This window comes from Benincasa hispida, chromosome 7 (assembly GCF_027475165.1).
Source record: "Benincasa hispida cultivar pf3 chromosome 7, pf3_genome.v1.1, whole genome shotgun sequence".
NCBI classification, from domain to species: domain Eukaryota; kingdom Viridiplantae; phylum Streptophyta; class Magnoliopsida; order Cucurbitales; family Cucurbitaceae; genus Benincasa; species Benincasa hispida.
The window spans coordinates 51,917,419-51,931,178 of NC_143484.1; the positions used below are offsets into that span (position 1 = coordinate 51,917,419).

General features: G+C 34.1%; 1 protein-coding gene across 3 annotated transcripts; it reads left to right on the forward strand.

The window, feature by feature from the left end:
• The first annotated feature begins 1,084 nt into the window (after positions 1 to 1,084).
• Positions 1,085 to 7,034, forward strand: LOC120081325 (ruBisCO large subunit-binding protein subunit beta, chloroplastic). 3 transcript variants are annotated; one of them, XR_005482788.2, is made up of 14 exons: positions 1,085 to 1,442; positions 1,519 to 1,644; positions 2,795 to 2,932; positions 3,626 to 3,721; positions 3,881 to 4,123; positions 4,202 to 4,436; positions 4,847 to 5,016; positions 5,186 to 5,263; positions 5,367 to 5,438; positions 5,510 to 5,614; positions 5,703 to 5,881; positions 5,994 to 6,086; positions 6,338 to 6,461; positions 6,544 to 7,034. XR_005482788.2 is itself a non-coding variant. In XM_090315402.1 (14 exons), the coding sequence occupies exons 1-14, from the start codon at positions 1,254 to 1,256 to the stop codon at positions 6,567 to 6,569; spliced, it is 1,788 nt and encodes a 595-aa protein (XP_090171528.1). In that variant the 5' UTR covers positions 1,085 to 1,253; the 3' UTR covers positions 6,570 to 7,034. The 3 variants fall into 3 exon arrangements, 2 of the variants coding, with proteins under 2 accessions (XP_090171528.1, XP_038892006.1); XM_090315402.1 differs by having other exon boundaries at positions 5,789 to 5,881; XM_039036078.2 differs by having other exon boundaries at positions 5,789 to 5,881; positions 6,338 to 6,735.
• Positions 7,035 to 13,760: the final 6,726 nt, after the last annotated feature.

The following is a 13,760-nucleotide window of genomic DNA, read 5'->3' on the forward strand; positions in this document are numbered from 1 at the left end:
TAAGATAATGGAGATATTAAGATATGAACAAGTTGATTTTAGAAGGAGAATTTTTAATTGGACGCAATTTTAAATAAAATGTAAATATATTTAAGTGTAATTTTTAAAACGAACAACAATTAATTCATTTTCTTTTTGAAAGCTAAATAACTGTTTTGAGTATTTTTTAAAAAAAAAAAAAAAAAAAAATGGTCGCCAATATCACGGAAAATTGAGGTACTTTCAAGTACAAAAAAATTGATGGATGATCCGAATGGGCTATATATGTATAAAGGAAGTAACAACATAAAGAGTTATATTTAATAGTTTTTTGTTTGTAGGAAAGCAAAAAAACAGCACTACGAAATGAAGTCATTGGAGATCAAAGTTTGATACCACTTTTAGGATTAATTGAAAAGATTATGATTAGGATTAATCGAGTACATAAAATTAAAAATAAACATTTAAAAATATTAAAATTAAAATTCAACAATTATCGATGTGTGGGATCAAATTGACATTTTAATCCAAACAAAGATTATGATTAGGTGCAACCTATATACATGCAACCATTTTTGTTTACATAGTATAGAAAACATTTAAAATTTTCTTTTATTTTTTTAAAAAATATATGTGACAAATTTTTATTGGACAATTAGCTAGGCTAATAGGTGTCATCCAAGCAACACCTAAGTATATATATCTATTAAAAAAAAAACTTACATTCCATTTGGTTTGTGATCGGAAAATTATTTTAAAAGATAAAGAATTCAGTAGAAAACAAAATTAATTTTTTTACTATATTCAAAAACACATATGATTGCAATTTAAAGTTTCGACATTTGAAATCAAAATTCAAATTTTGTATTTGGTTATGAATTTAAAAATACAATAATATATCTCATGTTTATAATTTTTAAAAATAAATTCTAAAAAACAAAGGAAACGATAATTTATTATTTATAAAAATGGATCATTTCAAGAATTGTTTTTGAAAATCGCTTTTAAATATAAGTATACCAAATAGAAATACGTCTTAATTGTTCTCTTTGTATTTTTTTTTTTTTGGAAACATAAATACGAAAATGAATAACGAATTTAGTTTGCCGTTAAATAACGGACCCTAATCGCGCCAAATTAACTCGTCCAGATATTTCCCGCTTGGCGATGCAGGCGTATCTTCCACCTTATCCACCAAGCGAAATGTTAATTCCGTCATAGCAACTTATCTTCATCGTCATTTTTTATGCCTTTGTTCTGCGAATTGCAGAACCATGGCGTCTTCTCCCACTCCAATCCCTCCACTATCTTTTCCCAATCCCACATCAAGATCAAGAACAAAGCCAAGACCAATACCAAACAGACCACCGTCTTCGTTGCCTCCTGCGTTGAACCCCACCCCCAAATCTCCGCCCAAGGAACTTTACTTCAACCGCGATGGCTCTACCTTTAAAAAACTTCAGGTTACGTACTCGGACGAGGCACTTGTTTCTTTGCCCTAACGGTTTGATGATTGAACGGTTTGATTTTGATGAACAGGTCGGAGTTAATTTGGTGGCGGAGCTGGTGGGTGTTACGTTAGGGCCGAAGGGAAGGAATGTGGTGCTTCAGAACAAATATGGACCGCCCAAGATCGTTAACGATGGCGAAACTGTCCTGAAGGAGGTATTCTGATTTTTTTTTTTTCTCAACCTTTTGGTTAAGGTATTTTTCTTATGCGTTTTCTTTTTCCTCTTCAAGTTATTATGGCATCTGAAACTAAAATGCTTGATCAGTTGGGGGATGAATTCGATTAAAGAAGAACTAAGTTGGGGAAGGGCTAAAAAGTTAGAAAGTTATATGGAAACGAAGCATAATGTCATCTTTTTTCTTCATATCTATGAGTGTATGAGCCATGCGCCAGCTTGCGCATTTCTTTTATACATCTCATATTATAATCAACAAAGAATTTCAGCAAAGGCATACAACTTAATGTAAATTGAAATTGTTTTCGATAATAAGTTTCTTTATGATATAACTTTGGGATTAGAGATAAAAGGGAAAGAAATTCGTTTGTAAATCTCCTTGCATAAGATCTACAACGGGAGATTGGTAACACTTAACAGCTGCAATTTGTCTATAATTCACTCATTGGCTTGTGAATTTGCATGTAACTTTCGTGCCTTATTTTTTGTATTCTATTCTAAGAAGCTTGGGCACTGACACAACACAAATATCAAGTCACATCATTTTAGAAAAAAATTACTAGACGAACATGACAAGTACACGTTTATTAAAATATATGCTTTTTAAAATATATGTTATTTTAATATAGGAAGAAAATTAAAAGTCACTAAGTTTATGCATTTATATTTTAAAGACGAGATTGATATATTTCACTCTCAAAATCTATTATTTTTTGTTCTATATTGTTATGAGTCTGTTTAGTATACATATTACAAGTGTGGGATAAGTACCTAAAAAATCTATATTAGCTTTATACAATTTGTGTCTAACACATATTTATTGTGTTGATGAGTTTTCAATACTCATCCAAATAGTGTCAGAATGTCAGTGTTCGACACATGTCGTACACGGACATAAATATGCTAACGAACTAAAGTGACCATGCTTCTTAGATTTTATTAACAACATTTCAAACTAGCATCCTACCCTGTAACATTATGCATTTTCTAGTTGCACACATAGCTATTTTGCAAATAATTCAGCATGTCTAGGCTTATGAATAATGACACAAGTAGTTATTGAAGGTCGTCTATCCTTTTGGTGTATCCTATCCTTTTGGACTCTAATTATTATCTGGTCGGAAAGCTAGATTGAGCTGGAAGACCCTTTAGAGAACGTTGGGGTGAAATTGGTGAGACAAGCTGGAGCAAAGACAAATGACCTTGCTGGTGATGGTTCCACTACATCTGTCATTCTTGCTCAGGGATTGATTGCTGAGGGTATGAAGGTAGTTAATGGAATTCCATGCATGAATATCAGCCATATAGAATAACTAGTACTGCTATGTGGACCATGGAACACCGCATCCGATTTTTAACTTTTAAGGAAGTTTTCAATAACTTGTGATTCATTCAACGTTATTTTATTAAAAAGATGAACGTACTATGTGAAAAACAAAACAAATTTGTTATATATCTCTATAAATAATTAAATTTAAGTTTTCATATTTTGTTTTATAATTTTTTTTTTCTATATTTAATTTCATGGTACACGATTTATGATTTAAATTTCTAAAGTATTCAAGTTACACACACACCCGCACAATGTAATTTTTTTTAATAATGGCGCTATATTGGGCTCAGTCTAATGATTTGGCCAAATAGCCTTATAACTGGGCTGATTAATGGCCAAACTAGTCAATATGGGGCCATCCAAATTCTACGTGATGAACTTAGCCTATATCAAATTTAAAGGATTGTATGGTCGGCTAGTTAAACTTTGACTCTTGGTTTGGATTAACTTTGGGACTTCCTAGGACTATGGCATTGCGATCTTGGGCTATTTGATGAACCTGTATTTCACTCTCTATCAAAGGCAGCAATCAGGATTTTTTGTATTATGAAAGAATAATAAATTGTTTCTCATCACAATTAATAGCCTGGTCAATTTTTAAGTACTAATAATAAAATGCACTTTATAGGTTATTTCTTCTGGCATGAATCCTGTTCAAATTGCACGTGGGATTGAGAAGACTGCAAAAGCACTAGTTTCTGAGCTGAAATTGCTGTCAAGAGAGGTATGCAAGATTATGCTTCTTTCAGTGTGGAAAGTTCAAAACCCTGAGACGTGCTTCACAGTGAATGAAAGGACAAAAATATCAATTTTAGCCGCAAGTGGTAGTCCAATAACAGTTTGTCAGTGATCTATTCAACTGCTACATATTTCAAATTTGTAGGTTGAAGATCATGAGATAGCACATGTGGCGGCAGTTAGTGCAGGGAATGATTATGCTGTGGGAAATTTGGTTTCACATGCATTACGTCAAGTTGGTCGGAAGGGAGTCGTTCAAATTGAAAAGGGGAAGAGTATCGATAACAGCCTGCAAATTGTTGAAGGGATGCAATTTGATCGTGGATATTTATCTCCATACTTTGTTACTGATAGAAAGAAGATGGTAGTAGAATTCCATGATTGCAAGGTAGCAACCGGACTTTAAATAATATGTTTTTCTTTTATATAAAAAGTAATCTTTAGAAATGGGGATTTTTGGTTGCAGTTACTATTGGTCGACAAAAAAATCTCAGATCCAAAGGAGATGTTTAAAATATTGGACAGTGCTGTGAAAGAGAAATACCCAATTGTGATATTGGCAGAGGGCATTGAGCAGGAAGCTCTGGCTCCAGTAATTAGGAATAAACTTAGAGGTGTGCTGAAGGCAGCTGCTATCAAGGCTCCTGCCTTTGGCGAGCGCAAGAGTCACTACTTAGATGACATAGCCACCTTAACTGGAGGTAGCAGAATATTAGAAGAGAGTTTTGAGTCCTTGTGCTTTCCCCATTTTTTCTTAACTTAATAACCATTTACAAGGGAAAAAAGGAAGAAAAACAACCCAATCTATATTCAATGAGATTTCAGCATAAACGTACATCAGAGATAATGGGAATTCAGTTAAAGACATTTCATAATGCGATGAAATACCATGAATTTTTTCAAGAATGATGCATCTAATTAAATATAACATCATATTCATCATCTAAAAATATACTATCATCTTGCTGGAATGGAGTAAAGCTTATCTTTGATCTTATATACAAGTTGATAATGAAAAGAAAAGGCATTCTACGTGTAGTTTCCTTTTGGTTCTCAGAAGTTTTTGCTATAAAATTTGATCCAAAGTGCAACTCTTTTATATGTTATGCAGCTATTGTGGTCAGAGAAGATAGTGGATTGACTTTAGAAAAGACCGGCAAAGAGGTATTGGGCTCTGCTAGTAAGGTTGTTATATCAAAAGATTCCACTCTAATAGTTACAGATGGGAATACTCGGGAAGCTGTTCGAAAAAGGGTCTTACAAATTCAAAAGCTTATGGAGGTGCTAGAATCATTCTTTATCTATGCTGAGATATCCTACATTTCGTGGTTTTCTGCATTGCAGTATCCATTTCTGAGTAATAAAATAGAACACAAATTTCCATGTTGAAGTATATAGCTTTGACGTTTAGTCGAATACACCAAGAGACATACTATTGTCTATTCTGCAGAATACTGAGGAAAAATTTCCGAAGAAGATATTGAATGAGAGAATTGCAAGGTTATCTGGGCGAATTGCAATACTTCAGGTGATGATATTTTAAGAAAAAATATTTACTATTATCATCATCGGGAAATAGCAACTTACACCATGACCATACTCGTTCACTTTGTCCATATACTTAATTGTAGGTAGGAGCACAAACTGAGGTTGAGTTGAAGGATAGACAGTTAAGGATTGAGGATGCTTTGAATGCATCAAAGGTGTATAGTTGGTCTGTTTTCCTTGAGGATATGAGTTCCAAATATCGGTTATAACCTTATGTTTGTTGTAGGCTGCTATTGAAGAAGGTGTTGTCGTTGGTGGAGGTTGTTGTCTTTTAAGGCTGTCTACGAAGGTGGATGCTATAAAGAATGTCCTGGAAAATGACGAACAGATGGTATCCCTCTTGGTGTACCCCAAAATTTTTCTGTTATAACTTCTTAATATTAAATGTTAACTTGTTTTTTTGATTATGATGATTACAGGTAGATTTAGTTTTAATTAGCATATCAACTAGAATATCACGTTAATTCATACGATGGGTTATATCAATTGCAATGGTCAAGTGCAGATTGGAGCCGAAATTTTCAAAAGAGCTTTGAGCTATCCTACAAAACTAATAGCGAGAAATGCCGGTGTCAATGGAAGTGTTGTTATAGATAAGGTCGCTGTGAACAAATGAATTTGCTTCTAATTTGCTGTGTATAATTTTTTCCCCCTCTCATTTCACATATTAAGTCTAGTCTTCATGGTAAAATTAACTTAATATCTCACAGGTTCTTATTAACAATGATTTGGATTATGGATATAATGCCGCCACAGATCGTTACGAGGATCTAATGAAAGCTGGAATCATGGATCCATCAAAGGTTTATGAACTTTCTTCAGAGCTCTGACAGTCTTGTTTTACCATTCCGAATAGTTTTTAAGGAATTCGTTCAAATTAGCAGAAAAGCATCCATCTTTTGGTGAAACCTGAAATTTTTAATGGCTAAAGGAACTTGAAAAAATGTAGATTGAACGAGGTTGATTGAAAAATATAGTGAACTGTGAAGAGTGGTTTTCATTCATCCAACAATTCATTGCACTAATTATAGCTCCCTACTGAAATCTGATGCAGGTCGTGAGATGTTGCCTGGAGCATGCCGCTTCTGTTGCCAAAACTTTTCTGACATCTGATGCTGTTGTAGTTGATATGAAGGAACCAGAGCCCATATCAAAAAGAACACCGATGCCAATCTCAGGCAAATGGGTTAACAAATATATGAGCCTTTATTCTCTGATATCAATTTGTTTTGATTAACAACCCTGCTTTTGATGTTATAGGCGGCATCAGACAAATAGGGCTCTAGCTCGACGGACGAGATCAAAGTATTTCGGGAGTATTCCCACGTTGAAGGAATTCTATGGTATTTAGTCACCACCAGACGAATGAGTCTCGACTCTGGAGCTGCCATTAAAAGGGTATGTAGCCCATTTTGTAGCCATGAACTAGCTGATACAAGGCATGTTGAGCAACAAGGTCAAAGACAAGGAGGCCGATAATTTGTAGAGAGAATGCTCTCTTCATAGACGAGCATTTGATTACGGTAGAAAATCCACAAGTCAGTCAAACTTGTTGCAAGCCAAAATTTCCTGTGATGTATTTTGTTGATTGGGATGTAACTGGGATGAGGGCCAAAATTTTAAGACTCGTTTGTATTTGAGAACTGTCTACGACTTAAAGATTTTGTCTGACTAATGCTGTAATCTTACATCCATGGGTGACTAATTTATAAGGTCTAAATACTACTTTGCTTTGATTTTTGTACTTTCAATTTTAGTTCATTTTTTCTATTTCTATCGTGTATTAGTCCATTCATATCATAATAAACATAAGTTAAAAATATATATACTAAAATGAATTAAAATCAAAAGTATGAGACCAAAGTAGTATCTAAACAAATTTATAAATACAATTTATTGGAATCTGAATGAGATCATGTGAATTTTATTGCATATATTGCGAAAAACATTACTTATTTCCTTCCATACAATGTTCATCTTAGCACAAGAATGAGCAAGAAACCAACCTTTACCTTTTACTAATCGACAAAAATGAACTATTTGGAGTTTGATTTTGGCTTTTTACCTATTTTTCAAAAACAATTTTTTTTTTCTCACTTGATGATGAAAATGATGTAAGTATGGAAAATATTTGTGGTACAATTTCTCTTATGCTCTTTATTAAATTCTCACTTTTCATTTCAACAACAACCTATCAAATTAATTCACCAAAAATTCTCCACCTCAAAAATTTATTCACAACTATCCGAAATTAATTGACAAAAAATTCTCTACTAAATTTGATTTGTTTACAATTCCACAAAAAGTTCTCTTTCACCAAATTATTTCCAGAACGAAAAGTCTTTCGTCAAGTCCAAAACTTATATTTCACGAAGTTGTATTGTACGCTCCGTAAGAATGTATGTATTTCATTTTGTATGTATTCAATAGTTCGATAATTTCTGGGAAAATTGACAAAAATAGAGTACCTTTTTGGAGCTTGCTTTTCCAGGTTAGAATTTATTTGCTTGTATTTATGCTTGCTTTCTTGATTGTTTTTTTTTTTAAAAAAAAAAAATAATGCTCTACATTTGATATTTATAATAAAAAAATGAAAAAAAATAGATTTTTTTTTAAGATACCCAACCGGACTTCACTAGATAAAAAGAAAATGAGTTAAAATTACCCAATCGGACTTCACCGAGTACAAAATAATTGTTGAAATAAGTTGGATACCTAGTCGGGCTTCACCAGGTATGAAATAAATTGATTGAAATCACTTGGTCTTCCTAGGTACGGGATAGGAACCGAGTTGGGACTAGTCCAAGGCCCGGTAGAGTTAACTTTAGTCCGGCCGGGCATACAAAAAGTACGAAAATTATTTTTTGGCCCGTTGTTGTACTCGAGCGAGTGGACAACTAGGCCAATTTTTTTCTTTTTAGTTTCTTTTTTTGTATTTTGCTTTTTCTTTAACTACATTAATACATTTTTTATTATAAATTGTAGGACAATGTCTTGTGTTTAGATTTGTTTCGGTGGCGTTTGGAAAGAAAGGAAAGAGGATTATGATGAGAGCTGCGAGGATTTGACATTAAGGTTGGCACGACGTATAATGAATTCCTGACCGAAGTTTATAAGATAAGTATTATAATGTCAGATAAGTATAATCTTGTTATAAGATGTATACTTCAATTGGGATCCAAAGCCCTAACATTTGTAATTCAGAATGATGAAGGTCTACACACATTCCTCACATGGGAAGAGGTTTCGATAATACCTCTTTACGTATCCACGCTTCCAAAGTGTTCAAGTAATCAAGGATTTCATCCAAACAATTCATATATCCGACGAACTGAAGAAATAACTCCGACATATAGGCCAGTACATTGCAAGATGGAGTCGGATAGTCAATTTTTCCCCAAATATTTTGACCCATCACTTACTTCATCACCTAGTAATTTGGTGACTCATAATTTAGGGGATGATTTAGACCAAGGTCAATATTTTAATGATTGGTCTTGGAGGGAGAAGGATGATGGAGAGGAACCTAAGATTAATACTATTGGATCGATACCAGCACACAGCGAAAGACATCAAGATCCATAAGCACTCTAATCGATTAATTTTGACAGAAGAGAAACATGCTAAAACAGAGTTTAATGGGTTTCAAGAACATACATTGGCCGAACCATTGAAATCTTGATTTTCAACTGCAAAATCCTCCAAATCCTTGTGTAGACCACTACAAGATCTTCCCTACTATCTTCTTGGGGCTCTAGATTGAGTTGTGGGGCTCAAAATAAGCTGGAATCAAAGGGAATATAGAGAAAGCTCACTGAACCAATCCAATAAAGAACACCTTCTTCTCAAGATTTTTTTTGCTAAAATTCTATCAGTTCATCTCACTCAACTTTACTCCAATCTCTTCAATAAATTGCAGACTATCATGCAAAGAGATTTGCTGCATGAGATGTAACTCATGCTTGGAGTTATTGAAGTTGAAGGTGGTGTGTTCCCAATGAGCAAGTAGAAGAAAAAGATGGAAAAAACCATTTTTCCTATTTGTGTAATTTTAATTTCCAAAATCCAAAATTGATTTTAAAATTATATTTTATTAATTTTACAAATTAATTTCATAAATTAATTTTCTAATAAAATTAATAAACAATTATTTAAACAATTTAAATAGTTTCAATTAATTTAATATCCAATATTAAATAAATTTTTACACAAATTCATCTTCATATATTTAAATCATATTTAAATATATTTTCTCCAATTCTGTTTGATTCTAATATGCACGTTTCAAATTAACTTATCACACTACTCTAGAGCTAATCCATTTTCGAGCTAGTAAGGGGACCTCATGGATCTATAGATCATGGGCTCTAACGATCCGAGATTAATCGACTAAACTCATTAGACCGATCTAACCCCCATTCGTTAATTAATGGGTCACTTCACTAAAGTCCATAGTTGAACTCCCCTTACTGTAGATATATTATGTCCACTCGATATAACCATGATTAGTAAGTCAACCCTTCACAGGTTGTTCGTAATAACGACTAGGTCAAATCTCTGTTTTACTCCCGAAATTACCTTTTGTTCCTTAAGTCCCCACCGATCTCTTAATGTGATCCAATAAAAAAAATCGAGTCTCTCTCATGCCAAATGAAAGGGCAGGATCCCTTGTCCAACCCCCAGAATCAGCACTTAAGGGAACAACCTCTCTACTATACCTAAAGCGGGTAGGAGTGAATTCCCACTTGCACCCTATGTCCCCAGCTATCTATCCGATTTTACCCCTGAATTGGGGAGTCTTATTGAGCCGGCGCTGTTGAGCCAACCCTCACCTATGCAAATCTAAGGGACATCTCGAATAAACAAGAGTTCATAGTTACTCAGGATTAAGGTCAAGTTACCTAAGTCATCACTTTGAAATAGTCAGTCTTAAACAGTAAACAACATTACGAAGTAAGAGTGACTCATTTCGTGATCCAATCTTGTACATACTCTTTTGCACAAGGACACCCCCACTCCTCATGTCTAACATGAACGAATTAGGATCACTTCATTTGTAATACTTTACAACTCCTTGTAACAACTACAGAGTGGGCGCATCCAATAGTGTTGCTAGAATAAGGTACCAAACCTTATCCATATATTATAGATCATTTTGACTATTTACTCGAATCTGATCCATCTTTATGTCTCCACATAAAGTTCAAGTACTCATCCAATAGTCAAGAGACTTTTAGGTTTATTGGATTTCTATCAAACAATAGATCTATTCAACAACACATTTATTGAATTTTTAGAATAAGATCCATTGTTTACATACCACGAGTTTTAGGACATAAAACCCAACAAATACCCACCACACACCTCATGCAAAAGAATGAACAATTGAAGATTATGGAAGCTCATCACATGCAACAAGTCATGACTTGTCACATCCATCTAGTAACACAATCGTCATGCCAGTCAGTCTTAATCTTTTGAAGATGTGCAAGTTGGTGATATTTTTATATCTAAGAATTATTCAAAAATGTGGTTATCTATGTTGGTAATTAGAGGTAACTTTCAGTTTAAGGTAAAGAAGTCGACCACAACATTATACAAAGTTATATACTTAGTTGAAGAATGCAAATGGAGACTTCGAGTCGTTAAATTGAAAATTGTGAAATAATTAAGATCTCTAAGTATGACAATGTCCACACATATAGAAATGAAATATTGACTAATAATCATAGACGAGCTTCTAGTTGGGTTCTCTGATATTTAATAAAGATGAATTTTGAAGACGTTAGTCGTTCATATAGACTGAAGAACATTGTGAATGATATAAAACAAGAGTATAACGTGAGTTTAAGTCACGACAAGGCATGGAGGGCAAGGGAAGAAGCGTTAGTGCTTGTTTGGGGGTCACTAGAAGAATCATACAAAAAATTACCTAAACTTGGTGAAGCCTTACAAATCGAAAATCCTGGTTCAACATTTAAATATGATTTACAAGAAGATAAATATTTCAAGCACGTCTTCATGGCTCTTGGTGCTTCCATTAGGGGGTTTCTAAACTGCATTCATCCTGTTTTAATTGTAGATGGAACACATTTAAGGGGTAAGTACAATGGTAAACTCTTGCTTGCGATTGGGGTCGATGGAAATAATCAAATATACCCAGTCGCGTTTGGTATATCTGGTCGAGAAATGATGAATCTTGGGTGTGTTTTTTTTTCCAACAATTAAGATGTGCAACTGGGCAAGTTCGTGATTTAGTTATCGTATCAAATAGACACTTTAATATAAAAAAAGGCAATTATCACGATCTTCCCAAAAGTATTTCATGGTATGTGATGGAACGAATCACTTCCTCATATGGAACGAGTTGCAATGTGATCCTTACCTAAAAAAAATTATAGTCATGAATAAATAAACTAAGAAGCTGTAATCATGAAGAAAATTCCAACTCAAAAAACTTAAAAAGGAACATATTGCATCTGACCTGAAGACTCGTCTCTAAGGACTCCATATGAAGGAGAATATGAGCACAACCTTCTCAAAATGCGTGGTATTGCATTGTCATTCAATCTGTTTGTAACGCGACCGTATAATGATGAAATCGTTTTGTATGCCCATACCTATATGAAATGTAAGTGTGTATTAGTGGTGTACTTCGATGAATATTCATTAAATCAAATTAACTAAATTACCTGAAAAATATGGAGAAACTCGTAAAGACTGTACGCCTGTTGTTTTCCATCTGCATTGGTCTTATATGCTTGTGCTTTATCTTTCAATCCTTGTTTGAATCGTTTAATTGTATTTTAAAAAATTTTCTTCCTCTAGTTCTCATTACAAAATCTATTCCAATCATCTACTATCACTAAATTTTCAAAATTCATTTGTTTTTTCCTCTCTCTACCCATCATAGCAAACTCAATAAAATAAAACAATGCAATTTTTATTGCATCAACATTATTTTCGAACTCAAGTTTTGGAAAAATAGAGTCCAACTCATATGCCTTCATACCCTCATTGTCATTTAGATACTTAGCTTTGAGTCTAACAAAACAATTTTCTCCCCCTCATAGTTCTAGTTTGATGTTTTAATCCTGTAATAAGGTTAAACTCTATTTGGTTGAATGATACTTTATTCCCCATAAGATTAAAACTAATAACATCTCTCTTAGGTTCCTCTACCTCTCGAACAAAAATATAATGAATTAATGGTCAATTGAAGATGATGTTTGTGTCACAGGTTAGTTTTTTTCTTAATTTTAGGGAACAATATGAAAGAGTTGTAGGAAAATGATCATTAGGATGAACCTTCATTTCTAGTTCCATTATAACCTGCATTTTTCATCAAATAAATAAATTAGAAGTTAGCACAATACAACAATGCGTCAGAATATTTAAAAATAAAAAAATAAAATAAATGTAAGCTACTGGTTTTTAGCTCGGCCCCATACCCGACCAAGCCCGAGACTAGGTAAAAAACCAATAGCTAGCTTCGAAGATTGCCCGATTAGACCCCTTCCCAATTTTGAGTCGCCCGGTCACACCCTTATAGCTAATGGTTTTTGGCCCGACCCCATACCCGGTCGGGCCCGGGACTGGGCAAAAAACTAGTAGCTAGCTTCGAAGATGACTTGGTCCCGCCCGCCCCTTCCCAGTCCCAAGTCGCCCAGTCCACTCGTTCCTATCTTTTGGCTCGATCCCATACCTGGGCGGGCTCGGGACTGAGCCAAAAAACAGAAACATGCCTTCCCTTTCTAGCCCAGTCTAGCCATGTTACTATTTTTTGGCCCGACCCCATACCCGGTCGGGCCCGAGACAAAACATCCCTTCCCTTTCTTGCCCGGTTCCGCCCCATCTCGCCCCTCCCACCCGTTTGTGACCATCTTCCCGGGTTTTGCCCCACTTCCCCCTTTCCGGTCCTGATTCCCTACATCCATTCAAAGTCCCACCTGTTTGCCCGCCCGGTCAAGATCTAAAGAAGCCCGAGTGGGCTTCATCGAATTGGAGACGTCTCAAAAATTAGAAAATTGGAATTTAAAGCAAAAAAAAAGTTTCCAGTATACAAATCAACTCATATGCTATCTATAGGCCTAAAAATCATTCTAAAATGCAATGTTTTTTTTTAAAAAAAATCTAAAAAATTATGAAACCCCATGAAAACCCATAAACTTGTTAAAAAAAAAAAATCAATTTTCTTTAATCAAATGACCACTATTATCTAAAATCAAAATCCTTCTAAAATGTGCATAAATACTTACTTAATGAAGATGAATTTGAAGATGATGAATCGAAATGTTGAAGAAAAATAAAAGAATGTGAGGAGTTTTGAAAGGAATTTGAAGGGTTGAATAACAAAATAGTAATGGAGGGAGGGATGGTTGGGTTTTTAAAGTTTTGAATATTTTTCCACAAGAAAGAAAAATGATTTTTTTCCATCAATGATAAATTTTGAGAGATAAAAAATACATTATTTTAAG

Excerpts from the sequence above, each read along its gene's own strand:
- LOC120081325 (XM_039036078.2), top strand. The coding sequence starts at position 1,254 with ATGGCGTCTTCTCCCACTCCAATCCCTCCACTATCTTTTCCCAATCCC. Across the intron at positions 2,933-3,625 it reads TGATTGCTGAGGGTATGAAG|GTTATTTCTTCTGGCATGAA; the intron begins GTAGTTAATGGA and ends TGCACTTTATAG. Across the intron at positions 5,017-5,185 it reads AAATTCAAAAGCTTATGGAG|AATACTGAGGAAAAATTTCC; the intron begins GTGCTAGAATCA and ends TCTATTCTGCAG.